The sequence below is a fragment of the Thermobia domestica genome, chromosome 8 (assembly GCF_964235325.1).
Source record: "Thermobia domestica chromosome 8, izTheDome1.hap1.1, whole genome shotgun sequence".
NCBI lineage: Eukaryota > Metazoa > Arthropoda > Insecta > Zygentoma > Lepismatidae > Thermobia > Thermobia domestica.
The window spans coordinates 255845463-255872256 of NC_137461.1; the positions used below are offsets into that span (position 1 = coordinate 255845463).

Here is a 26794-nt window from a genome sequence, read left to right on the forward strand (position 1 = left end):
AAACAGATCATGTGACATAATTGCTCTTGATGCATACCGTCTATTGAAGTCAGTAGTGGCTAATTCAGTTTGAGACCTCTGTAACAGGAGATGTTCCATGCTATGACAATGTATCAATACTGTCGTAAAGATGACGTGAATGAGAAACTAGAAACCCTGTATTATGGTCAATGAGCACGTTGTATGCACGAGGGGTAGAAAGAGATAGAATCGAATCCTGGAACATCAAGAAGAATGTTTGCAACAGAATCGAATCCTGGAACATCAAGAAGAATGTTTGCAACGTGTAACGGAATGAGTAGTTCCACTGGATGAATGTTGACATGAAACCTTGAACAGTCCGCAGCAAAAAACCTGCAACATGAGCATGTAAGTTTGCCAAGGGTTTCTCCTGGCGTAATTCGTGCCACTTAGACGTTATATTGACTCCCTGGGCTGTTAGGTGTAGTTTCACAATAAACTTACATGCTCATGTTGCAGGTTTTTTGCTGCTGACTCTACCAAGACACCTATCCCATTCAGGGCTCTGGTTCCAACAAACCGTTCCAGTTGTAACACTGGTGACTCTTCTTATAACCACTCATATCCAACATTTGACCTCAGCCCCTGTATGCGTTCCAAAATTAACATGGCATTTCTATAGATTTTCTACGTTCTACCTTTGCACTTTGCCCTCATTTATCTCCCACCCTGTATACGGTCTGCCACTAGACACCCTCTGTTTCTTGTGGTGCTGAATCCAGTGCTAGCAATCATTTTCAGCGATTGCATTCACCAAATTGGAATAGTCCCCTTGTAAGACTTCCCTTGTCCGTTCAAAGTTTGAAAGGACAGCAATCCTTACTTTTAGCTTTTACCATTTATATCTTGCGAGTTCACTCAACAGAACTGCATCATAAAGATATATGATTAACATAATTATCAATATAAGAGACATAATGGTATTTGAAGTCCTGGCTTTAGTGGTGGTTAAATTAATCATGCTTGATACAGGTATTGACGAAGTTCTCAACATTACAACATTGTCATGTCACGGTAGAATTTTCTTTGTATCTGCTTTGCTTTGAAGTTCAAGTATTCTGAATTCCTAATAAATTTAGGTCGCTTGCTAAAGAAATAACACCTACATCTGTAGTGGTTTGAATGTCTTCAGAGGTATTCTGTTTCTATCGATTTTCTCGGTAACGAACGCGTAACGTGTAAGCTGTGCGCACTTGAGCAATTAATTGCATATAATGTGCTTTGGCTAACAAGATTGAACAGGTCATCAAGAAATTTCGTGTTCACTGTCAAAACGCCTCGTAATCCACTTGGGCACTTTGTAGTAAAAGCGGCAGATGGATGTGAGAGAGCAATGTAATAAATCCATGTCGTTTTATGAAACGTGGCGGGGAAGGGAAATGGAATCTAGAGATGAACGTTTACATAATTCATTTAGTTCCTTCTGTATAACCATCTCCGGAAGTTGTCAACCATCTATTGAGAAGTATGACGTCAAATGGTTGACTGTTCAATTCTGACGCCGCCCATTGAGATAATCAAAGTGGCAAAATTACGAACTTGGGTAATATTCTATAAGGGTTAATAATATTGCATAAGACGGCAGTAACGATATAAAGTTTTACTCGTTTGATGTTGATTGTTTTGTTTTATTTACCATGCGCCTGACGAGAATAAAGTTATGTATTAATCTGAAAGAAATTGTGTGCATGAAAAATCGATGAAAGAAACCTCGTAATGACAATAATGATTTACGTCAATTTTTTTACTCTCCCTAACGATGTTTTTCCATTTTAACGTGTACTCCCAGATTTAAGCTATCGTTAATTCAAATTATACGAAACCGTTAGGGTTTCCAACTGACGATATTTTACCGGTAGAGTAGAAAATATTGGTATTCAAAATAAGACCGGTACAGGCTCCTTAACCTGCTAGATAGATAGATAGATCGACTGGTATTTTAATTTTTATTTGATACTATTAAATGAAAGTTAAAATATTGACAGTACGACATCGAAAGGCACGGGATATGTAACGTAAAATAGTTCTGTTGGTAAAGGTATTATTGGCAACACTTATTGATGTGTCGCTCGTTTGTATAATGATACAAATTTTACGGTAATCATCGTATTCATACAATGGTTCGTTACTTGTACGATCAAAACGTAGCTACCAGGAAAGTACGGTAATTTTCTAGTCCTTGCGAGCATGTGCCGGTAATTTTTTTCTTTCAGAGTTGGCAATTTTAATAATTATATCAACAATATATCACATAATTGATCAACATCGGCTCCGGTTTCCATTCGCGGTGTTGGCACTCGGTCGAAAAGGTATAAGAGCTTTTCTAGGCCAATCATCCTATGGGAGGTTTCTCCTTGGGTTTCCTCATTCACACCATGCGAATTCCGGGATCGAGATGTTACCTAACGTACGTCCTAGGCTGCCTCCATCCCCGTTACAGTTACAATAGTTGATTTGTCGAAATAGATGACAATAATTGGCGTAATTGGGATATTTTGCTTCAGGGTCTGTAGTCCAGCAGTTTTATACTGTTCTATGAGGTGTGGCTACCCTTCAATTATGCTTATGATGGCAATACAGGTTAACTGTGGCAGAAACAGTTTTCATTATTATTCATAAAGTGACTATGTTTGTGACTTCATAACTTTTGAACCACCCGACCGATCTCGATCAAATTTTCAACATAAATGACGTTCGAGTTTGGGATTTTTTTTTTTTTTTTAATCACCACTTTCACGGTTCAACTTGCAGTAGATACTAAAAAAAATTATCGATATTAGTGTCTAGTCCATAGTTTCCTGCATCGCTGAGATGAGCAATGACACTTCCGATGCCATTTAAATCCAAATTCAGCCCCGTAACTTGGGGAGGGCGAAATGTATAAAAGTGATCGAAAATGATCGATATTAATGTCGAATCCATAATTTTCGGAGTCACTGAGGTGAACAGTGACGCTTCTGATGCAGTTTAAGTTCAGCCCTTTATGTCCAAAACATGTGTTCTCCCCCATGCGAAGAACGAGTATTCTGCTAGTAAATAAATAATGTACAAGGATAGAACTTTTAAAACTGGTACTCTAATAAATAAATAAATAAATAAATAAATAAATAAATTTTATATATATATACAAACGTACGATTTGAAAGATAACGGAAAATGCTAAAGTAGGAGTAAAACGTTATTGTGTAGCATATTGTCAAGGAAACCTGCTAAACAAATCGCAAGTGATTAATATTATTTTACAGAGAATGCCAAAGTACACTAGACCAGTGGTTCTCAACCATTTTTTTTTTAAGACTGACTGCACGCTTTATTACACGCCACGACATCGCGCCACACTTGTTTAATGTTTTGTTAATAATATTATAAATTATTATAGTGTAAACTTGTAAGTTTCTAGAAAGTTGTAACTCTGTGTAACACTGACCACAGTTTCTGCAGCTGGAGGCGTTTACTGATACAGTCTGTCCCAAAATTGATTTTAGTTAACAAGGAAAAAGCAGACTTTGGTAAATGAAGTTCGGGACCATCTTTCGCGAGGTAGTAGTGCACATTTAAAGTGTTAATACTACAAACTGGGAGAAGCAATAGCCAAAATAGCTAGCGGAGTAAAAACGTCTTAAAGTTTTCGTCTCGCCGCATATATGATACGACATGTTAAGTTATCAAGGGACGGCGTGGTAGAGTGAGAAACATCTACGGCTCACGTCCCAGGTTCGATTCCCGCTCGGGTCATTTTTTTCTGTTTTTTTGCTTTAACCAATAAAGTAGCCTTTGTAACTACACGTAAGATATTAATTCACCATATGTTTATAATGCATAAAACAATAGAAATGTTCAAATAAGTTGTAAAACCTTCCAGTGTTCCATGTTAACTTGCAACACAATGTAACTTTTCCCGTAAATATATTGATATCACGAGTTATATTATTGTTACCACAGTCGTTGTATAAAAAATGTTCTTGACGCTTCGTGTCTATATCTGTGGACAGTGTGCGAATTAAAAGGTGGATGAGGGGAAATTCCCTTTGACACGCTGGCTGTATAGCTTACGCAAAGTTATGAATAAAATCATTTATTTCTATTTGTTTAAAATACGTCATATGATAACCGTAATATTCGACATCAAGGTGTTTTAGGTGTGTATTATCCCATCCAACTCACTTGTCGTATTACTGTTGTCGAAAACATTTGGTTGTTTTCCGGTGTTTTGATACTGTAGCCTCCTTAGTTTACAACATTACATGACAAGTTTGGTGCTGTATGTATTCATTTGCATGTAATTTGAAATATGTAATTACTTTACTTAGTGCCATTTGAGAAAAAACACAACTTTATGTTGGGTTAGCAAGACTGTTAACCTTGTGTTATCACCGAGTAAGCCAAACAATCTCCCCCTGCTAATATTAGCATGGTATACAATTTGAGCGTTTTTTGTCCATTAGTTTAAAAGTTACAAGGACGTGTCAAGATTAATGATCCACCCTGTATATACATGGATGATGAATATGTAATATTACTGCATTGACACCAAAACGAATGGATGCCAGCAAGCAATATCCGGTCTTTGGGTGCATGTCAGATCTGCAAGCTGTTCCCGTGTCCTTGAATATATATATATATATATATATATATATATATATATATATATATATATAATATGCTTCGAATAAAAAAACAGAAAACCTCCTTATTATATTTATAATTACGCCTTGCTGTGCCTTGGCAGCCATCACTTGTTCTGTTTAGCATTGCTGGTAGTTTCTAAACTGCCTTTCATTGATGCTTCTCTCTCTCTCTCTCTCTCTCTCTCTTTTTTTCTATGATTATTTTGGCAGTTGTCATCGCTTTTGTAGAGCACGTCGATTTCTCTATTTATTTTGGCCCTTGGAGTACGTACCATTCGTTCACTGCTGCCGATTTCCAGAGTGGAAATATTTACGAGGTTGTCATTAGCTAGGATTCGTTTTAATTGAATTTTGATGGGGAGAAAATTTCAGTTTGCTCTCCTTGTGTATATACATACATATATATTTTCTCTCGTTAAGTTCTTATAGTAGCTTAATTTTCCCATGTCATTTTAATGTAAGTTAATTTTCACTGAGCAGAGTATAACACAAATGTTAAAACTCGCGAGGTCGTCCCAATACTTGAACAGACCTCATCTTCGCGCATTTATGTTGAAAAGAGGGATAAAGAAGTTTTAATTTAGGATTCTCGTTTGTCCCCATTTTTTCGTAATTGCTATCTCAGATGTGTATCCAATATACAATGAAAATCATTCTTGACTGGATCCAAGAGACAAGCGACCCACAAAACCTCTCCATAAAGATAGAGTGACAAACTTAAGAAGCATTCCAGAATAACATGAAACATAATTTTAATTAATACTGCTTTTAAAGTATAAGGATAGGTCATCTGATGTAAACTCAAAACGTTTAGGAAAATTTGCTTTCGAAGGAAGGTACCGGGGAGTTGAGGAATTCGTAAAATATTTTTAAACTAATAAAAGTTGTCCACAATTGAAAAAAGTTTCAGAAACGCTGCTTTAGATCGTTGTCAAATTAAATAATAATAATAATAATAATAATAATAATAATAATAATAATAATAATAATAATAATGCAAGAGATGGGATGAAGCGGGGGAATTATTTCTACGAGTTCATTGAACACACACGCACAAAAGTAAAGAAAAAAGAAAGAAGAAAATTTACTTTTGAAACCAACGTGTATTGGAAAGAAGTCTAGCTAGTAAAGGGTTACAAAGGTCAGTCTCTATCCCATATAACAAAATATTTTTTTTTCTTTAGATACTCCCACTACATCCATATCGTATAATATGCAGACCGAAAGTTCATGTTTGTAACCTTATGAAGTTGCCTTGATTATATACGGTAAATTCCCAACCTTGGTCATCTTCACTATCAGTACTTTGAAATCGAATATTTTAAGTGGATAAGTTCGAAAGCGGAGAGAACAGAGCGTAAACTTTTGTACCCTTGTAAATTCGTTATCTTGAGTTGAATATACACACAATCACAACACCAGAAATGGTCAATGCGTAGACCGCGATTTACTAATTGACCGGCAAGTCATGAGAGGTAGCCCTCGGTGTCATTCTCTCTACATCGATCATTTTATTATTATTATTAATTATTATTATTATTATTCCATTTAGCGGGCTAATGAAGAGAGAAATAGATCGACAGTGATATATGAAATGAAAAGAGGCCCTGAATTGTGAAACGTCTGGGGTGGACATCTGAGTAGGGGTGAACTGACCTGTTGGTCAACCGGGCATGCCTTGTGCTAGAGACCTGCACGGGCCGAATTTTTCGGCCCGAGCCCAATCCAGCCCGAACGTAGCTAGGCCCGGCCCAGCCCAGCCCAGCCCGGGTCCGAAAAGTTTTGGATATTTTCGGCACGAGCCCGGCCCGGCCCGATAAGTTTTTTAAAATTCTTGGCCCAAGCCCGGCCCGGGCCCGATACATTTTAGAAGTTTTTGGCCCGACCCCGGCCCGATAATTGAAAAAAAAAATAGCTCTAGCCCCAATCTTTCTCAAAATTTAGTACTAAATTTGACCTAACCCTCAAACGTTTTCTAAACTCTGGTTCATAACCTGACGCTTGCCTCCCGAATGGTACCATTGCCTCCTAGAACTTAGCCTGTCATCGAGAGAACAAAAACTTCATTCCTTTTAACAAAAAATTAACTTAATTGATTTTAGCATAAAGTGAAGATAGCAATATTGTTTAGCGACAGGCAAAACATTCCCACTCCTTGTTATATTTTGAGTTCAGTGAAGGTCAAGGTCAGAGCTCAATTTACCGCATAATGCCTGCAATCCTCTATAGTGAAAGTGGAGCCGCTAAGCAACATAAACTGTAAATAGCTAGTGCATTCTTTCTAACATTTTTCACGGATACACTTCTTCAACGTTTGGCTTTATTCCAATTATCGTTTAACGAAAGTCAGTAATTATTAAAGAATTGCAATTGATCGGCCCCAGCCCGGCCGGACCTGAAGAGAAATCAGTGTCGGCCCGCCCAAGCCCGGCCCGGCCCAAAGAAATAGCAGAGTCGACCCGCCCAAGCCCGACCCCAGCCCAAAGAAATAGCAGAGTCGGCCCGCCCTAGCCCGGCCCGTGCAGATCTCTATCTTGTGCGCCCTCTCATTTGTGGCGCTCCTGAAAAAAGATCTATTTAATAAAGAAAATAAAAATAAGTTTCCCTGAAAGATTTACATGGTTTCAGTGGAATGATACATAAAAAGATTCGCATATCTTGAGTATCTTTGATGGTAATTACCTCTCAAAGCTCGTGTAAGGTTGACTGAACTAAAGTTATCCCAACGATGCTGAGACGCTACGTCTTTCTCCTGTGATCAACTAAAGGAGCACTTTTATTTTTAATGTTTTCATTTCAAGTTATAATTAAATTCATATGTGCTTATACGCATAATATGAAATGTCCATAGCAACAGTGATTTTCAAATTATAGATCCCCCTGTCCGACTCGTTGCTTTCTCGCCCTCTCAGTATCTGTACCGTATTTTTCGCGAAGCCAGTCATCTTTGTATCTGAGGACAGACAGCACCGACGTTGAGAACTTATCATGAGACTTGAAGTTGTAGTTAAATCTGTCAATACTATTATGAAGTTGAGATATGTGAACCGGCGTAATATGCATGTTCATTAACTATGAGCATGCCTCAGAAGTGTTTCTAGTTGAGATTGCGTGAAATTGAGAGAAAGGGGGAAAAAATGATTTTTTTTTTTTTTTTACCTCGCGAAGAAAGTAAATAAACATGAATGTGAAAATTAGTATATAGTGAATGGATTATTTGAGTAATCATGGTGGTCAGATACAATGGCTAATCCTGGTTATAAAATGAGAACAATTAAAGATTTTGTTTTTACATATGAAGTAAATTGATCAATGCAAATAATACCAATACCACATTCAGAATGTTTACAAATCAACGAATGGCAATTTATGCATGGCACAATGATATTGGAATTAATATTGTATGTAATTAACCAATATCGATTATGAAACAAATTACTTGAAATACTATTTGGGTTTGGCGGTGTAATACTGAAATTATCTAAATTGTTTGTATATATATATATATATATATATATATATATATATATATATATATATATATATATATATATATATATATATATATATATATGAACATACTTAAGATCTTAAGCAAATACTATTCATGTAAAATTTGTAACTTAAACATTGAGGAATAGTTAATAAAATACGAGAATTTACTACTAAGCATTTGTTAACCCTTAATAGGGCGCATAAGGAAAAGTTACGTAATAGGGCGCGTGGCGTACAAAGTACACATACACTCATTTGGTCTCTAAAGACACATTTACTGTAATTTTTCAGCCCTAAGTTGTTTTTTAAACAATTTATATGTTAAAAAATTTCAAATTTGACAATTTTTTAAACAAAATTTATTTAAACTTATCATTTTAAGCAGTTACAAGTAAAAAAAATTAAAGTTGGGAAAACGACTTTATTACAAGAAATGAATATAAAATGGAACGTTTGACTGACATTGTGGACATTTGTTGGTCATTTGGCCGTGTGAGACTCAAGAATGTTTTTCATTATCTCAAAAAAAAAAAAAAAAAAAAAAAAATCAATCGTAATCAACATTATTATGGGAAAATTATGTGCTTGTTGCATGTTTCTTAATTGCTTTGTTCAGTTAATTTTATACCCACAGATAGATAGATAGATCGTTTAGAAAATGAAAAATAAAATGAAATTTCTGAGTTTAACATCTCACGATTATATTCTTTAGGCCAAGGGAGACGATGATTAAGGCAAGTGAATGATTGTGGAAGATTTTGTAGAATGAGAATGTGGGAGGAAACGGGAGTACTTGGCCGGGGATCGATCCAGGGACCCCACGCACCAGAGGTAAGCACTCTACCACTGAGCTATCGTTCCCCTCGGGTCGTTTACAGTTTGTCCCAGGTTAGTGACAGTTTAACGTGGGATCCGTATTTTACGGGAAGTTGAACCAGGATCTCCCCCAAGCAAGGCCAGAACGCTAACCATTTACCCATGAGGGATATGAATGTATTTCACGGAATGCTAGCGAGCGGAATGCTATGAATGTATGTGGCTAGCGAGCTGTAAAATGAGGTGAAAGTTTCCTTCATGTCCCTATGCAACACGAAGCTTATGAAAGCCAGAATCTACTGTATTATTAATGTGGGATCCGAATCACAACTCGGTCTTGAATCCGGTGCAGTAAGTGGTTGATTGATTGATTTTTGAGTTTTACGTCCCGTTCAGCAGCGAGGCTATATGAGACGTGGACCTACTGATTAACGTGGAATCCGAACCACATGAGCTCGGTGCAGTAAGTGGGTACACAGCTATCATGCTACTTCAATTCGTACACTATAGACCATTCCCCACCACACTATCTTGCTTTCAAGAGCGCTAGATTGCAAGTTCCATCAATGTAGGCTGTGGTCAAATAGGAATATTTTTTCACATTGTGCGATTCGCTAAGAGCTTGAAAGAATACATGTTTCCGACGTAGTAATTCATGGAGAAATGAAAAATAACCTACTGTATGAATGGTAACATGGATGGAAATGATTCATTGCCTACAATTCAAGTATTACGAGAACATTTCATTTCCTCTGTGAGTAGTAGGTGGGTTGGATGCTTGTCTCTGTGATTCTCCTCTCATAAATGGTTGTTTCTGACCATTTGGCGTCCGAACATCTCATGGCTCTTAACTTCCCGTGCAGTAGATGAATGTCAACAGAAATTTATAGATCGTGTATTAATTCTTTCAAGAGGAAAGACTGATAATGTTCATTCGGTTTTAATAATGTCATTTAGACCGAGCGGAATATATATAATGTTGTGTAAGTTTTACGCCCTTGTGTAATAGCGAAGTTACTATTGCAGAGTGATGCCAGTTGCTTCTGGTATTTTTTAGAAACATTGATGTTATTCAAATAAATAAACATTTCCATAAGAAGTAATTAAAGAAATTAAACGGATACTTGAACGATTTTGGCTTCAGTACAAATTTGAACACACGTAGGTAATTTAATATCCTTATTGATGCAATAAAAGCGAGTGAGCTAGTCATACTTTACAAGAACCCAACATTAGTGTAGAGGGGGGGGGAGGCGGTAGCTCAGTGGTTGAGCGCCCACATCTGGCACTGGAATCCCTGATTCATTCAAAGCTCCCGCCAAGTGAACCTTGTTGTGGACAAACACCATTTGCATAATTCTCTCGTTTCCTCCCACTTTCGTCATTTCAACATTATGATCCGTCTCATAATCAGTTTCCCTTAGACTCGGTGCATAATCATGGAACATTAAACCAAATGAAAAAAAAAAGTACATGGATTTTAGTTGATAGTGCTGTAAGTCTTGTGTTCATGGGCGCCAATCGTGTGGGGGGGGGGGGGCAAGGCTTACCCAAAGTTAGCTTAGGTTCCCCCAGGATTTGCATGTCCTTACTTGGACTTTTGCTTGGATATATGACAATGAAACATGCAATACCTGAATCCTTCCCCTAAAATTAAACAGAAAATGACGCCGCTGGTGTGTTCAATTATTGTTTTCAGTTTCCTTTAACTATATCAAAGATAGGTTAGAATGTGGGTGCGCACCCACAAAAGGTCCATCAGGTCTGGACCTCCTCCCCCCCCCCAAAAAAAAAATAAACTTCTTAACTCAACATGCATTTGTTCACTTTGTCAATAAAATTATACTTGTTTAACAGGGAAATGATTGATGTAGCATGAAAAAATTTGATCTTGCACTTTATCTGTACTCTTTCTCTCATAAAAACAATCCTGTCATTTTTTTCTGAAAATAAAGGGGGAAGTATTTTTGCAATTATTTATCGTCTTTTCAGGTTCAGAATAGTCCCGTTGAATACTACAAAAACATAGTGGCCTATAGTATTGGACCCCGAAAGCTTAGACCCGTCCCAACAAAAAAATTCTGGGTGTACGCCTCTGTATAAATATGAGAGCACTGTAACTCCAATGGTAGAGCGTTACAGTGATTTAATTCCAAAACCTTGTTTATTTCTGGTACAAATAATATGATTCCGTCGGGGAACGATGGCTCCATGGAAGAGTGGTTATCTCTAGTGCGAGGGATCTCTGGTTCGACTCAAGTTGTGTGAGCTTGTGATGGAAAACATCGTGTTCGTGAGTTTGCTCGGAATCTTTACCTTGCTTCCCATATTTTGGTTCCACATTTCTTTCACAATCATTTTTTTTTTCATTGTACCTAAGGGCATGACTGTAGAATGTTAGATTTCTTTTCATTTTACATTTTATCAACTCATTTTGCGCTCTTACCGGAAACCCAATTCCAAACTATATGAAGTATTTGATTACTTTATAATGGCAGCCTAAAGTTAAACAGTTCAAGTTCGAGAGCTAACTAACTTAACAGGTTGTACTGTATAAAACAATCGTAGGGAGATACGACAGTCAGTTGACGTAGAAGCACAGTTTGCACATGTGTTCATAGGTTTTCCACTACTTACCAAAGTAAGCAATTAATATGCTGATAGAATATTTCTGGGCAGCTCGTCTGATATTGACAATATTCACAATAGTGAGAAAAGTTAGTACAAAGCACACTATTACCAATCTACAATTGTCAACATAGCACAAACCCGATTGCATAAAACAGAGAGCTCTCTTGAGAACGAGTGACATGTTATTTGAAGACCCTTGTAATTGTAAATAATATCTTTAATGAATTAGGTTGATACAGATGGAATCTAGTGGTGAGCTATTGTTATCGTAGCCATGAACCCATTGTTTCTTAATGCGAAATAGAATTAGTAGTTTAGTAAGCACAAAGGCATTTCCGCACAAAATTAAATGGGCGTGCACGATTTTGTTTTAATGCAGTTTTTTATTAGGTATTTGTGTCTGTTTTGATAATTACGGTGCATTACTATAATTAATTGCTGCTAGCGCATAATCTGTATCGTAATTCCGTAGCGTTCATCTCCTTATTTTAATACTAATGACCCCAGCTTCCACTGAGTGGGTATTGTGGTGGACAAATACCTTGTGCGTGGGTTTTCGTGAGGCTCTCCCGTTTCCTCCCACTTAAGTGTTCTACCATTATCATCCATCTTATCAGCGTCTCATCCTTGTGCGTAAACATGGAATATGCTTGCGTCTTTTACGGGTGCACCCAGTCAGTTTTTTTTTTTAATTTTCGCAGGGTTGGCTTGTTTAAACCAAGTGGTTTCTTTAAAAAAAAGTAACCCCCCCCCCGAAAAAAATACAGGAAACGTAATGTAAGTGACGAATTGAAATTTGGAAGTATTTTCTGCAGATATATATATATGCAGGATCGGATCCAGAATTTTCCAACGGGGATGCACCAAAAACTACCAGCATATTTGAATTTTTAAAATGCCTTTAGGAGTATGTAATGTGAATGAGGAGTTGCCCTGGAAATTCTCAGTGCCTGGTCTCGGGAATCGAATTCACGACTTTCCGAATGCAAAGCCAACACTTTACCAACTGAGCCACAGGCGCTTTGTATCAATATAATTTTACATACATAGTTTGCTGCTTTAGCTCAGGAATTTCTTTGGTCATGGACTCTTTGAATATGATGGACACTTGTATCGTACAGAATCCTTATGAAAATGTTGCTATTTTCACTGCTAGCTTCTCGTTCTAGATAGCGTATGTTTATAATGAAGAGGGCTGCAGGTGCACCGATGCCCCCTTCTAAATCCGGCCCTATGTATATGTATGAATGATGCAGAGCCATACTAAACTCAAATCGTAATTCACTCTTTTATTGATATACAAATTGAATTAAATCGATGTATGCATGACTCGCTGAACTAACTTGGGATAAATAAATTAGATCTTGTGTACTGTGTAATCTGTTGAAATTGTCCATTTGTTTAATAATGCATCTAATTCTTTGCAGGAATTCTTTGTATCTAATTCCCTATTTAATAGTGTACTTTTGTCCTGAGGTGACACTTAAAATTATTAAGAAGTATGCAGGATCAGTGCAGTTTATTTCTATCATGTGTTGTCCGTGGATAAGTCGGTCGACTAGTTGCTTTTGTAACCAAGGGGTCCTGCGTTTAAGTTCAGATAGAGGACAGTTTCTCGGGTGCAGATAGACTGTTGGTTCCGATCCCACTTTTAAGCTGTAGGCCCCATCCTTCCCAACCCCGTTGTTGCCTAAAGCCGTTAAGGCCAAACAAATATATTTCTATCCATATGAAATCTAAATAAAGGAAATTTATTCAAACCCACTTACCATGGTTTTTACCAACCCTGATTCTTAACAATGTAACAAAATTATGCTGCACACTTCGGTATTTCTTTTTTAAGTTGATGTGTTGAGATGGTGTAAATTAGTTTGCAATGTCGTTTGTGTGAGTCATTAAAAAGATAAGTGTAAAACGATAAAGATGTTAGAAATATTTTCTTATCAATGGCGTATGAAATTTTTATATAACTGATAAGTCATAACATGGTCATAAATGTCATTTTATAAATGAAAACTTAAAAAAAAAAAAAATGAATTCCGCTTAGTGACAATTTTTTCTGCATGCCTGTCGATTTATAAATATAAGTTTGAAAACACTGTCAATTTCAGAGGGCACTACAGTTCCCAATAATGTTTATTGCTGACACAACTTTTAAACGTAACGTGATCCTGCGTAGCATAGTCACTAACGCTGTCGTCTTGGTGTCAGCGTTCCCGGGTTTGATTTCCAGTGGGGACACTGTGGAGAAAGTTTTTTTTTCGTCCTCCCATCCTGAGTGAGGTTTTCCTTATTCACACCAGACAAATGCCTGGGTGGTCCCAGGCCGTTTTTTTCCTTCCCCAATCCTGTCTTCCTTTTCTTTCCTCGGATAATTCGATTGCCGAAGGACGCCATCCTTCATACGTAACGGGCTAACATGACCATAGATGCCGAAAGCCCAGAATTCTAATTCCTAAATCTTAAACGTGACTTCTTCATTTTACTAATATAGGCCTACCCAACATTATAGTGAGGGGTTAGATGGAAAACCTGCTTAAAATGAAGCAAAATTTCTACGTTTGAGTTTAGAAGCGGCGAATAATTAAATTCTAGAGATTTATATTTTTCTTTCTTATGATTGGTTTGTATTATAAGGTTTAGTAATATAAAACATGTTAAATTCCGATGTTGTAAGAGCGGAATCGGTAGCGTAATTCTGTAAGCCAACTTTCTTAGATACAAAATACGATGAAGAGCAGCGTACCTTGTAAGTATTGATCTTCCATGATATTTGTGCACTCACCAACTTCACCGGACTCTCAACTCAGTCGTGGTTCGAAGCCACGTTAATAATGGGTCCTTCCTGGGATCGACTCCCGGTGGGGACACTCGGTCGGAAAAGTGTAAAAGGTTTTTCAAGCCAGCCATCCTTAGTGAGGTTTCCTTCATTTACCTAACATACATGTCCCAACCCGCTTCCTTCCTTCCCTTTCCTTAGATAGTGTCATCACCGAGTAACGCTTACGTGACGGGCTAACATGGCCACAGATGCCGAAAGTCCAGAAATCTAATCCTAATAGTAGGTTTCTTGAGTATTCCATAAGGAAGAGAGAAAGGTTCAGAGTTGTGAACATAATCAATGTTGAATAGAGTCACTTTATACTAAAATCAGTTAGCGATTGCACAACAGCATCGATGTTAAAGTTAATTTTGGACGAAACTGAAATATCTGTGTTTAGTGAACTCTAATATAGTAAGCCCCTTGTCACAAGTACTAAATACGCTTGAGAGCTGTGTAACTAAGAATTTTGTAAAATGACAAACTTATTAAAATCTTTCAGTTTAACGTCCAGATATTAGGAAATCGAAACCCCCTTGACATTATGGTAATTAACTTTAACAGTGTGTTAATTTTAAAATTGTTGGACAAACCGCAGTGAGTGTCACGTTAATATTACCAGGCGATCCTGTTCCTGGTAGGGTTGCCAGACGTTTTCTGCCCTGACATGTCCTCTTTTGCATTTATATGAATAGATATGTGTGGGGGTCAGTAATTGCTAATATATATTATTGTTGCAATTTTCAATTTCGAAGGAAATGCAATACACGTAGCTGTAAGCGCCAGGGAAAGAAAATATTTCAGTGATCGCTAGGTGAAAGTTTAGTATCTCATAATTCCTCGGCTTTACCATTAAGATTTTTTTTTTTTTTAATTAACGTTCCACAATTGTGCCCTTTAGCTAAAGACGGATGATTTAATGAAAGTAAATTATTAAAAAATGGATTGGATAAGAATGTAGAAGGAAACCGGAAAACGCCGAGAAAATCCACCGACAAGGATATTTCCCCACAAACTTTCATGGCCTGGAATCAAATCGGAGATTGTAAAATCAGAGACGTACGCTCTACTGCTAAGCCACCGTGCCTCTATTAAGAGATTTGCTAAGTACTATAAATCTTTGTCTGAAATCTATAAATGTTTTCGCTTTTTAAAGTTTTGTCAAATGGTTACCCTAATTTCTGGAGGCAGTTTGCGTATTTTACTTCGTTCCCGAGGAAATGAAGTTTCGGATTTTCTCGTATGTTCCCGTGGTTCTCTAGTTTCCATTTATAAAGTGTAATTCGCTAGTCTTGCTCAGTTTATATCGGTGTGTTTCCATCACAGACAAAAGATCTTATTCATGGCCGTATGGTTAAATTTTGGTGTACGAGGTTCCGGGTTCGATTCGTAATGAGAGCATCCAACTAGATTGTTTCAGATCTCACTTTAAAGATTTTGTCCTATACAGCCTTGCCTCGAACGAATCATTACAAGGACGGGGAGTTGGAAATCTCTGTTATAAATGGAGGTTATATCCATCCCGTAGTATTTTTACCTATTGATGTCATTCAAAATTTAGCAGAGCATGCAAGAAAGTTGTTTGTGAAAAGAAGTAACTACATACCAGGCCACTTTAGAGAGAGCTTCATCTTGATTTCATATTTTTTTCTTCTCTGCTTTATCATTTCTGGTGCGAGGGGGCTCTTGTTCATCCCAGGGCATGAGATTCTTTGGTGGACAACACTGTATTCGTAGGTTTTCTCGTTTCCTTCCACATTCTCACTCCACTAATTTTGTGTAATCATTCACTTTCATTAAACGCCCGTCTCCTTTAGTCTGAAAAGTATAAACGTGGGACCTTTGTTTCATTTTTATTTACTGCTTTATCATTATTACTATTACGTAGCGAAGAGTCTGAGAGATGAATAATGCATATGTTCCAGTGCACCATTTAGATTAATTCAGCAAGTGTATTGTGCAAAGTATTTTAGATTAAGTTTAGAAAGTATATTATTAAAAATGGTAGAGTTGCACACTGGAAGATCCCCGGATTCTGTAAACTCAGATCAAATAAAATAAATGGTGCCTGTCAGATCTTAGGTCGAAACTCAAAATCAGTCAATAATTAAGAAACAAGATAGATAACTATTTTGTAACAATATACAGCAAGTATATATACACACACACATCGCATTTTTTTGTTAATACACATTTCCACTTCTTTTTTAAATAGTAAGATTTAAAATATTGAAGGTAGTAGGGGTAAACTTTATTTCATAATAAGGCGAGGACTCACCTAGAAAGCCTGGTATAGCACCTAAAGGCATGACGAATAGGCTAACTAGAAGATCCGCAATGGCCAGTGATAGCAGAAAGTAATTGGTGAGATTTTGAAGTCGCCTTTCAAGACAGACCGCCAGACACACGAGGATATTGCCGATCCCGCCGGCAATGATAAACACCACTACAAATAAAAATGACCAGTCATACGATGGGTCCACAGTTCCTCCGTTGGGCAAAATCGGTCCCGTTAAATTACTTATATTCGTGCTGCTGTTAATGGTCCCCTCTGTCCACAACACCGTTGCTGATAAGTTAGTCTCGGGATCTAAGTAGTCTGTGAGATCACTGCATGGTTGTGGTTGAAGTACACACAAGAAGGTCTCTGTGACGTTGTCACATAGAGAAACAAAATCTTCTAGCACCGTTGTTGTGGAGTTTTCATTGTTACATTGTTGTTTGGGACATTGCAAAGACATTTCCCGCGTGCATTCCGTTAAGTTAAGCGCATCGAACACGGCTTGTGGAAGTTTGGTCCAAAAAGACAATCCATCAGGCCACACCTGGCTCAAAAAATCTTGCCAGTGAAACTGTAGGTCAGGAATGAGGGGGCATGTTTTGCATAGCGGCAAGTTTGCCGTGCATGTGTGTATTACCGCATTTTGAGACGTGTGTGTACTTGTATTTGTTGGTAGTGTATCATCGTCAAGAGTGAGGGTACAGTCTAGGCCACCGTGGGCATTCTCTAGTGGCCAATCGGGACATCTTTCGTCGTGATCCTGTGACCCAATCACAAACCTACACAACACATTTGTGCTAATTGACGACGCGTTGATCTTCACGTCTTCCATTTAGCGATTCATGTTAATCACCATGTTTCACTCACATTCACTTCACATTTGAAAAAAAAAAAAAAGACTAGAAATTTATTTTCTTATCCACAAAACACAAAAAGCATCACATTTCTTGATAATATTTTTTTAAATTATTTTCCACACGCATGCTATTTATGTAATTATTTTTTTATATTTATGTAACAGCACATTCGGTTATTCTGTATTCTTTTATATGTGTAAAACAATACACGTGATTTCGCGCGAAGACAGACCGCGTGTCGGAAACCGGTTTTTGTGAATCACCTTATGTGCGATTGTTGTAACACTAGCAACCGAGAATGTTAACTGTCGTCAGTGGGATTGTGCCCTCGCGCGCCGCTCATTTAACATCACGTGCCGCGCAGACTCCATCTGCCGAAACTTGATTTGAACATACAAGATGAAATGTTGCAAGCTCCTAGTCTCTTGCGCTGCTTCTGTGATACGGATTGCCGCCTTTTCACGGTCTTCAATGAAGCAACTGTCATTGAAGAAACCACGTTAATTATTATCTCCGCGATTTCTTCAATTTAGTCCCCATACGCGTGTAGACATAATTGCCCTGTCTACCCGGCTTCATCCTGGTCAGAAGGTTCTAGAAGGCCGTGGTGAACTTTTTCATCTTTCTCCTTCTTTGTTTCTTTGAAATATCAAATGTCAGAATCCAATATATTGTCTTCCTAGATTTTTTTTTTTTTTAAGTTTAACGTCCCGTTCAGCAGTCAGGCTATATAAGACGTAGACCTACTAACATGGAATCCGATGCCTAATGAAATACTTGATTGGTTAGTTGATTTGGCGTTGGCGCGAAGGCTATATAAAATGTAATTCTAAAGGTTTAACATCGGATCGGAACCACATAAGACCTCTTTGTGATTCTGCGATTAGCGTACGCGTCTTTGGTGCAGGAAACTCGGTTTCGATTTTCGGTGAGAACTCATGTGGTTCGGATTCCACGTTAAGCTCTAGGCCCACGCCTCGCATATCCTGGCTAAATTAAACCAAAATCCGAATGACAATAGCCCGGCAATCGAACCCTGGTCTTCCACTCTGATGCTAAAAAGTTACGTGTGAACTCTGTAGTACTTACGAGTGATGAAATTATGAAATGTAAAGAAACAAAACTAGTCTAGAAAGTTCGCACACAAGGTGTTGGTCCACATTAGCTTTCACTGTATCTACATTTGTGGTTCTCCTCTTTCCTGAAGTGTCAGATGTTGCCAAATACCCTAATCGACCTATAGATAGAGAGCAATTGCTCTTCCACGTTAGGACTGCTTACTGTTTGCTGTTCGATGTGTCAAATACAGAAATTCTCAAAACTGGTTCTCTGGCTCAATTGGAAATTGAGGGTGATCCCTGTAGGTGGATTGTGGGCCAGAAGGTTAGTGAGCGCAGGCATGAGCGGGTGCGAACCCTGTTGAATATAGTGGTCCCGAACTCAGCCCACATGAAACGGACATTGTATTTTAAAACATTGTAGAGTGGTCTAACCACCAAGCTTCATACATTACAACTGACCACAACCATTACGCGATGGACATTAAACTTTCTTGCCGAAAACCCAGAAATATAAATCCTAATCCTAATTAATGGAAGATCCATTAAAGTCAAAATTAATCAGTACTCTCAGAAGAAATAAAAACTGAAAAAAAGAGTGCCCCAAGGCACTACTATAGGACACTCTGTAAACCAATACTTTTGGGGATGATACCACATATTGAACAAAAGGCATACAATAAGCCTTAACATTGACTCGACTAAATAAACAAGATCAAACAGTGTAAACGTTAGTGTGTATAGCAATTCCTTATCCTAAATGAAACAATCAGATTGTATTATTCTATCACAGTGGTAATGGTACCATTAAGAATTTATATAACAATCTACAATCAACATATGTTCCTACAACCTACTACCAAATATCTAGGAATTACACTATATAAGACTGAATCGCAACAAACTATTCAAAATTATCAAAAGTACGGCTAACCCGGTAATGATTAAACTTTTAAACTCCGTAGAATGTCTCTCTGGATATCATAATCAGAAACCTAATCTACATATTACTTATACAATCCATTTTGATAAATGGACACCAACTATTTAGCTGCAATAATATCAATGAAATAGCCAAAACAGAAAAAAAAATCAGTAACCCGATATTTTATAGTTTCTAGGGGATAAAGAACATACATGAATGAAATATTGTTCCTATCGACCATTAACACAGGGATGCAAATAACCACTCGCCCCGGGCGAGTGGTTCATCGATGCGGGCGAGTATTTAATATCATACCGAACGTAAGTAAATGATTTATGTTGTTAGATGTGGGCTAGTAGCTTTTTTCTAGGGCAAGTAAAATTTTGTTGCTTAGTTGCATCCCTGCATTAACAGTATAGAAACTGCATTCAAGATAGATCCAAAGATAATCCTATAAGGATTAACACGATTTTCATCAAAGCAATAGACAATTGTAGTAAACACAATATAGCATCACAACAAACATCTTTCCACAAATAAACAGTATATCATGTTAGTAAATCCCACTATTGGTTGAGTTTCACGTTCTTACGGATGCATGAGCTCATCCGTGGCTAAGCGGTTAGCGTACGCGCCTTTGGCGTGGGAGACCCTGGTTCGATTCCCGGCGGGAGCTCATGTGGTTCGGATTCCACGTTAATCAGTAGGTCCACGTCTCATATAGCCTCGCTGCTGAGCGGGACGTTAAACTCAAAATCAACTCAACTCTTACGGATGCAGCGAAAACTTACACAGAACAACACAGCAATAACCGAAATAAGAAAATGAAATAAATATCCGAAATAAGAATCTTTGAGTTTTACGTCCCACAGTTATGCCGGTTAGGCCGGCTAAAGGAGACGGTGATGATGAGTGATGAATGAAATGGTGGAATGAAGAAAGTGGGAGGAAACGAGAGAACCCCGAGAAAACCCACGCACACGGTGTTTGTCCACCACAAAGTTCACTTGGCGGGGGCTGGGATCGAACCCGGGACCCCAAGCACCAGAGGTGAACGCTCTACCACTGAGCCACCGCGGCCCCATAACCGAAATAAGAATAATGCACCATAATAAACAATAATAGCCAGCTCCAATGAGGAACACATACAAAGAACAATACACATACCAAGTGAAATGAAATTAAATCTTTCAGTTTAACATCCCACGACCATGTCTGTGAGACTAAGGGAAACGGATGGTTTAAGGCGAGTGAATGAGAGAAGAATTGGTAGAATGAGAATGTGGGAGGAAACGGGAGTATTCCGGTAAAACCCCACTGACATGATGAAGTCTACGAGAAACACTTGGCCGGGGATCGAACCAAGGACCTCTTGCACCAGAGGTAAGCGGTCTACCACTGAGCCACCGTGTACCTCAGCACACATACCAAAACCATAAATAGCACCTACTTCCCACAACTAATTACGTACAAAGAAAAACACAGCACTGAGCCCACAAGACGAATGCAACCAGGAAGAACACATTTTAAAGCTCACACAGCAGCGAAGAACACATTACAGAGCCACAAGAAGTATATTATAGTTAAACCATCTTCAATTCTTTAGATTTTTCTATAACTTTGGTTTTAGTAGCTAGTAGGCTAATATTCTTTATAATCTCTTGGGTGGCTAGGAAATCTTACTCTAAACTAAACTAGAATTTATGTACTGTGCATGTTAAAAAGAATACTGTTAATTTACAGACTGTGTCTGTTTGTATTTGTGTTCATCTGACGGTGACACATACCAGGGACGGATCGAGGACGGACTTCTGGGGGGCGGTGGGTTGTAATACTGCTACTTAGAGCTACTTTTAAAGGTTCCAAACTCTGGGATGGGTTTTAATTATATATATAAAATAAGAAAGTTTCCTCTTCTCGGGAGGAGGGGGGTGATCGCCTCCCCTGGATCCGCCCCTTACACACACACACTTCTAACAATGACGCACTTTCCATTGTTTTAAGGTATAATCAGGAAAATTTAAATCTTCCAAATATGAGACAGAAACGACATTACCATTCAGTCTCTATTACTCTAAACGCTTCACTCTTACGCTTAGTGAACTAAAACTAAAGCGTAAGACAAACTTAATAGTGTTTGAAGGGGGCGCTCGAAGTTCCCTTTAATCACTGTTAGCAAATGAATGACTGCGGTGTTGCCATGTCTTTGTACACATTCGCATCAATCTACCCGCCACCTGTTCACTTTCTCACGCTGAAGTGGGTCTGCTTAGCTACACCCGTTTATCATATGGCAACATATCGTCATAGCTTTCGTTTCATTCGCTTAGACTACACGCCATGACATTAATTCATTCACTTAGATTACGCACAACGCTTTAGACAGTACGAGTAACAGTTGAGCAGAATTTTGTAACACGGACGATGCATTTTCTGTTTCTAGTTTCTCTGGTGAGTTTTAAAATCAATTATCATGCATGACACGTAGCAACTTAAAGCACCCTGATTGAATGGAATTACGAGAAATTAGATTTTGGTGGGGGAGCTACTCAACAACTTGAGCTAATTGCCTTTTTGGAAGTGTCTTTTTTATTTAACATTTTGTTTAGTTACTGAATGTCAGTAAATTAAACAGCAGGCGGGAGAGGAAAGTAATTTATTGATTTGGCGCTATTGATGTATGCACCATGTTCACCTTCAAATAATGTTACCTTTATTTCATCAACCACTTTTTTGTTGACGGTTTTCATTATCTCAACAGCAGCTAACAAATTTCCAGATGAACGGTGGCTTCAGTATATACACTGAAACACATAATCAGACATGTAAATATAGTGATAATATCAGGGACGGATCCAGGATGGATTCTGGGGGCGGTCTAAGATTCCTCCAATGATCTGAAGCTGTCGTAAATTACTACTTTATTAAGCAGTTCGGGCCTGTGCTGCGCGCGGGATCCTCCTATGATTATTATGGACTAAATTAAGAAAATACATACTCTAAAATATGATCATAAAAGACAACTTAGAGAAGCCAACTTTACATAATTCCCTAGTAGAGTATGCAGGGTGTAAATGAACTCCGTGTCAAATTTAGGGGGTGAATTTCGTATTTCAAATGAAATAAAAAGTTCTAAGAAACATGGATCGGAAAAACTCTTCCTTTCAGTTATCAACCGCCGAAAATGCGAATCATCATGATTAAAAACGTCCTAGCCTCAAAATTATTGGGACCAAGTGGTTCAAGAAGTTAGGCAGATAAATTTGGCTTCTCTGTAAGTTTTTAGGAACACCCCGCGTACGTATTCATCTTCAGTACGCTTATCTTCTGACTTGGGGCATCATCATAAAATCGTGGTAATCTAAGGGCGCCGTGACTCGAGAAAGTGTGGAAAGATTTGACCTGAGCACAGTTAATCGTCTGGCCCAAAAATCTGCGTTTATTTTCAGGGTCAGATTGATAGATCCAAGTCTCATCACCAGTAACAATGTCAGAGACGCGTCGAGAATTGCCTCCATCAAATTTTGCAAGCATTTCTTCACACCATTCCACACGCATGCGCCTCTGCTGTTCAGTCAGTGTGAGGCAACCAACGAGATGAAACCTTCCTGAGCCGAAGATGATCATGAAGAATTTTTGTTACTGCTGGCGATCCAATGTTCACTGTAGATTCAATGTCCTTGAAAGGTGTTCGAGGATTTTCTCGAATCATTTGTTCCACAGCGCAATGTTTTCATCTGTCGCAGCTGTTGTCGGACGTCCAGCTCTCTTTAAGCGATGTTAAGCCTCTTCTGAATTCACCAAACCACCGAAAAATTGTAGCACGGGAAGGAGCAAGGTCCCCAAATGCCCCCTGCAAACGGTCAAGGCTTTGTGTCTCGTTCAAACCACTTTTGAAATCGTAAAGGATCATTGCCCGAGACTGTTCCCTTTCGAGCTCCATTCTAGACAGCCGAATACTGCTCACATCAACAAACAAGTGAAGGCGATACGGCCACGCCGATAAGCGAGGCTAGTTGAAACTTGCTTCGCTTCTTCGCTCTGGATACCACTACCGAACGCAATTGTTGGAATTCAAATACTGTGCCACAACAATGCGTATCTAAAAACTTTCGTAATTACCCCCGTATTGTCCAGAATTGACAATGTGTGGCGTCTTTCTGTTACCTACTTTGAAGAAATGCCTTCGCATTTCATTATTAAACCAAGGAGTCAGGACTTCGTAGATACTACTTTTTGAAAAGGCTTCCAGCATATCACTGACGATCAGGGGAAACGCAGGAACAAGTGCATTACTCAAATGAGGCTGTTTTGAAGATCACCACAAATATTAAAATGAATAAATGAATGTACTGTAGATGAAACTCGTCGTTCTTTATTGAACAGCCCTCATATTAAAGTGAGGAATTTTGAATGATAAATTAAAGTGAGTATATGAATTGCTAAAGCAACTATGAACAATTCTCCAAATAAAATAAGAAAGAGTGAGAATGTTTTGCTACATAGTATTGTTCGGATTTAAACAATGAGAGACAAAAAGATTTACTTAGATTTTGAATGTGAAAATAATCATCTGGTTCGAACAGAAAAGCAATGATGAAATGTTGGAAAAGTAATGTGGAAAACAGAAAAGTCGATTTGGAGATATTTTTTAGAAAGGTAAAACAGTTTCTCCTTACGGTACGTTTGAGAATAAATGGTGTTCTGAGAGAGATGAGGTAATTTTTGCTTGATATTCTTATTGAACACCGAGGTTATGAAAGACAGAATCTATATTTTGTGGACTTCTAAAACCTGCAGTGTTTAAATTGGGAGTAATTAGCGAATACTCTTCCATTATGCAAAATCACTCCACACATATGAAACGTTTTGAACCAGTTACCTCAACTCGTGAATAGTTAGTTATCCAAATTAAAACTCCCAGCTCGACTCAAATGCTATTATCCCTGTGTTATAAGGAGCAGCAAGTTATTATCTTTTTAATGGGAAATAATTACAAGAAAGCTAAACACAGCAGGTGTTGTTAGCGTTAACTATTTTAATACTATTGTAAATATGATGTTTGTTACAAATACTGATATATTTATTTCTTCTCGTTGCTTCTTACAACGTAAAAAAAAAAACATACAAAAATATGTTACTCCACGTTGATCCTATTCTCTTTTACACCCTCATTAGTCAGTTTTTAGATTTGTCACATGTGTGCAACACGGTGTTCGTTTGTATTGAGGAGAAGCAGAAAACATTGCGGTTGACTTAACTGTTTGCCTGTGCACCACGTAAATATTGAATGTTTCATTTGATGAGTTTTGTGGTAACCTGTAAACTTTTATTGCTAAACCAAATGTTCTTTTACGCCAACTATTACATACCAGGACTTCTTGAACTCCCGACAGTTTTAGACACGGCTTGGAAGTATAACTTCAAAATGGTGTATGGCATGAATTGCAATTTTTTTTTTTTTTTTTAATAAACAAATACGGTACTACTTATCTGATTTTCAAACCACATACTTGTCATATTTTCATAGCCCGAAAAATACTGACGATCTTTCAACCCTGCAAATACTAACGTAAGCAGTAAAAAAACCTCTTGTATTAAGTTTTTTTTTTTTTTTTTTTTAACCTATGTCCTCAGATCTTGCAACCTCAGTTTAACTCATTTCCGAAGATCATATAATGATAGAAATTTTGCCGAATGTCATGAATTGGGCCTCAACACAATATTTTATTGTTGCTTTTATATATTTTTATGTATGTATATATTTTTAAAGTTTTGATTTTGATAATAGTTATCAGCATGAGTGAGGCAGAATTATCTAGTAGACAGCGGTAAACAATAAAAGTTCGAACAAAATATCAGATTTTCACGAGTTTTCATAGAACATTTTGAAAAAAAAAAAGTTTTGATTTTGGAAACAGTCAGCCTGAGTAAAGCAGGATTATCTGTTACATCGATTTACATTAAAAATTACAACAAACTTTTTAAGATTTTCACGATTTTTTATGAGACGTTTAAAAAATAATTTGATTTTGAAAAGTTATTAGCCTGAGTAAAGCAGGATTATCTAGTAGATAGCTGTTAACATTACAGGTTCGAAAAAAAAATTCAAATTTTCATAACTTTTCATAAAATATTTTTTAAAAATGGTTTTGAGAATAGTTATGGTAAAGCTGGGGCAAACGGACACCATAAGCATATTTTCAGTTATATCATATATATTTGAAACAATTAAAATGGAAAACACAAAGCAAAGTAAACTTACATCATAGAGGTATACATTGACACTGGAACATATAATTTAGGACATGTCAATTTCAAAGAATTACCAAAAATACCTAGTGGTTCAAAGTGTCCGTATGCCCCTCATATAAGGGGCAGAAGGACAGTAGTGCTGGGGCAAACGGACATCATCATATCTAATCATCAGAATCTATTTTACACTGATTACATGCAAAAAAAGGATCATCACCGTCAGTAAAACAGTTTACATGAAACCAAAACGAACATGTGGTACATTGGACCCAGTTTTCACCTTCGGTATATGCTTTTCTGCACGCACAACAAATGTTGCGTAAGTCCACCTCCACTTTAGATTTCTTCTTCATCGATGACTTGGAAGAGACAGTTTTTCGTTTCTTTTCTCTAAGGTCACGTATATTATTCTGATCAGTCAAGATTCTTGATGATCCTGTGCGACGTACCCTACCTGTTGCAGATGTGCCTGAAGTACTAGGAAGAGGACTCAGTGATGCGAAAGTAACTCCTTCTAATCTTGATTGATCCGCAAAGGATTGGTCGGTACAGACGGATGAAGATGCCGAAGGTGGAGTTGAGTGAAGATGCATCGTTGTATGATCATGGCTTGAAGACGATGGTGTTGGATCCAACGCTGCATTAGCCTGTGTAGCTGTGGGTGATGTAGACACTGGTGTAGCCTGTGTAGCAGTTAGTGGTGCAGGATGTATGGTTGTATTTGCTTCTGCAGCGGAGACTGGTGTAGAATAAACGGTTGACGGGGCGAATACATGATCCGAAAGTTTGTTGGGGTTGAAAGGAAATATTCCACAACTCGTGAATCCATGTGAAGCATTTCCAACTGTTGCCGCACGATTCCATGCTTCCGTTAAAATTGCTCCAAACGAAGTTTTGCTTATTCCCTTCCCAGGAAATCGTCGCACATGAGTACGGCATGCGTCATTATAATATGATTTCAAAGGTGCAAAAAAAAGACACATCCAATGGTTGAAGTACATGTGAA

General features: G+C 37.8%; 2 protein-coding genes across 2 annotated transcripts in view; one reads left to right on the top strand and one right to left on the bottom strand.

The window, feature by feature from the left end:
• Positions 1–18073, bottom strand: part of 5-HT2A (5-hydroxytryptamine receptor 2A) — a 102930-nt gene extending 84857 nt beyond the window's left edge. The window contains exon 1 of the mRNA XM_081769648.1: positions 16691–18073. Coding sequence (XP_081625774.1) covers positions 16691–17525 — 835 coding nt within the window. The 5' untranslated portion in view covers positions 17526–18073. The remainder of the gene's footprint in view (positions 1–16690) is intronic.
• LOC145693559 (26S proteasome non-ATPase regulatory subunit 1-like) overlaps positions 1–26794 on the top strand; it is a 756631-nt gene that overhangs the window by 140132 nt on the left and 589705 nt on the right. The gene's annotated exons all lie outside the window — the stretch shown is intronic.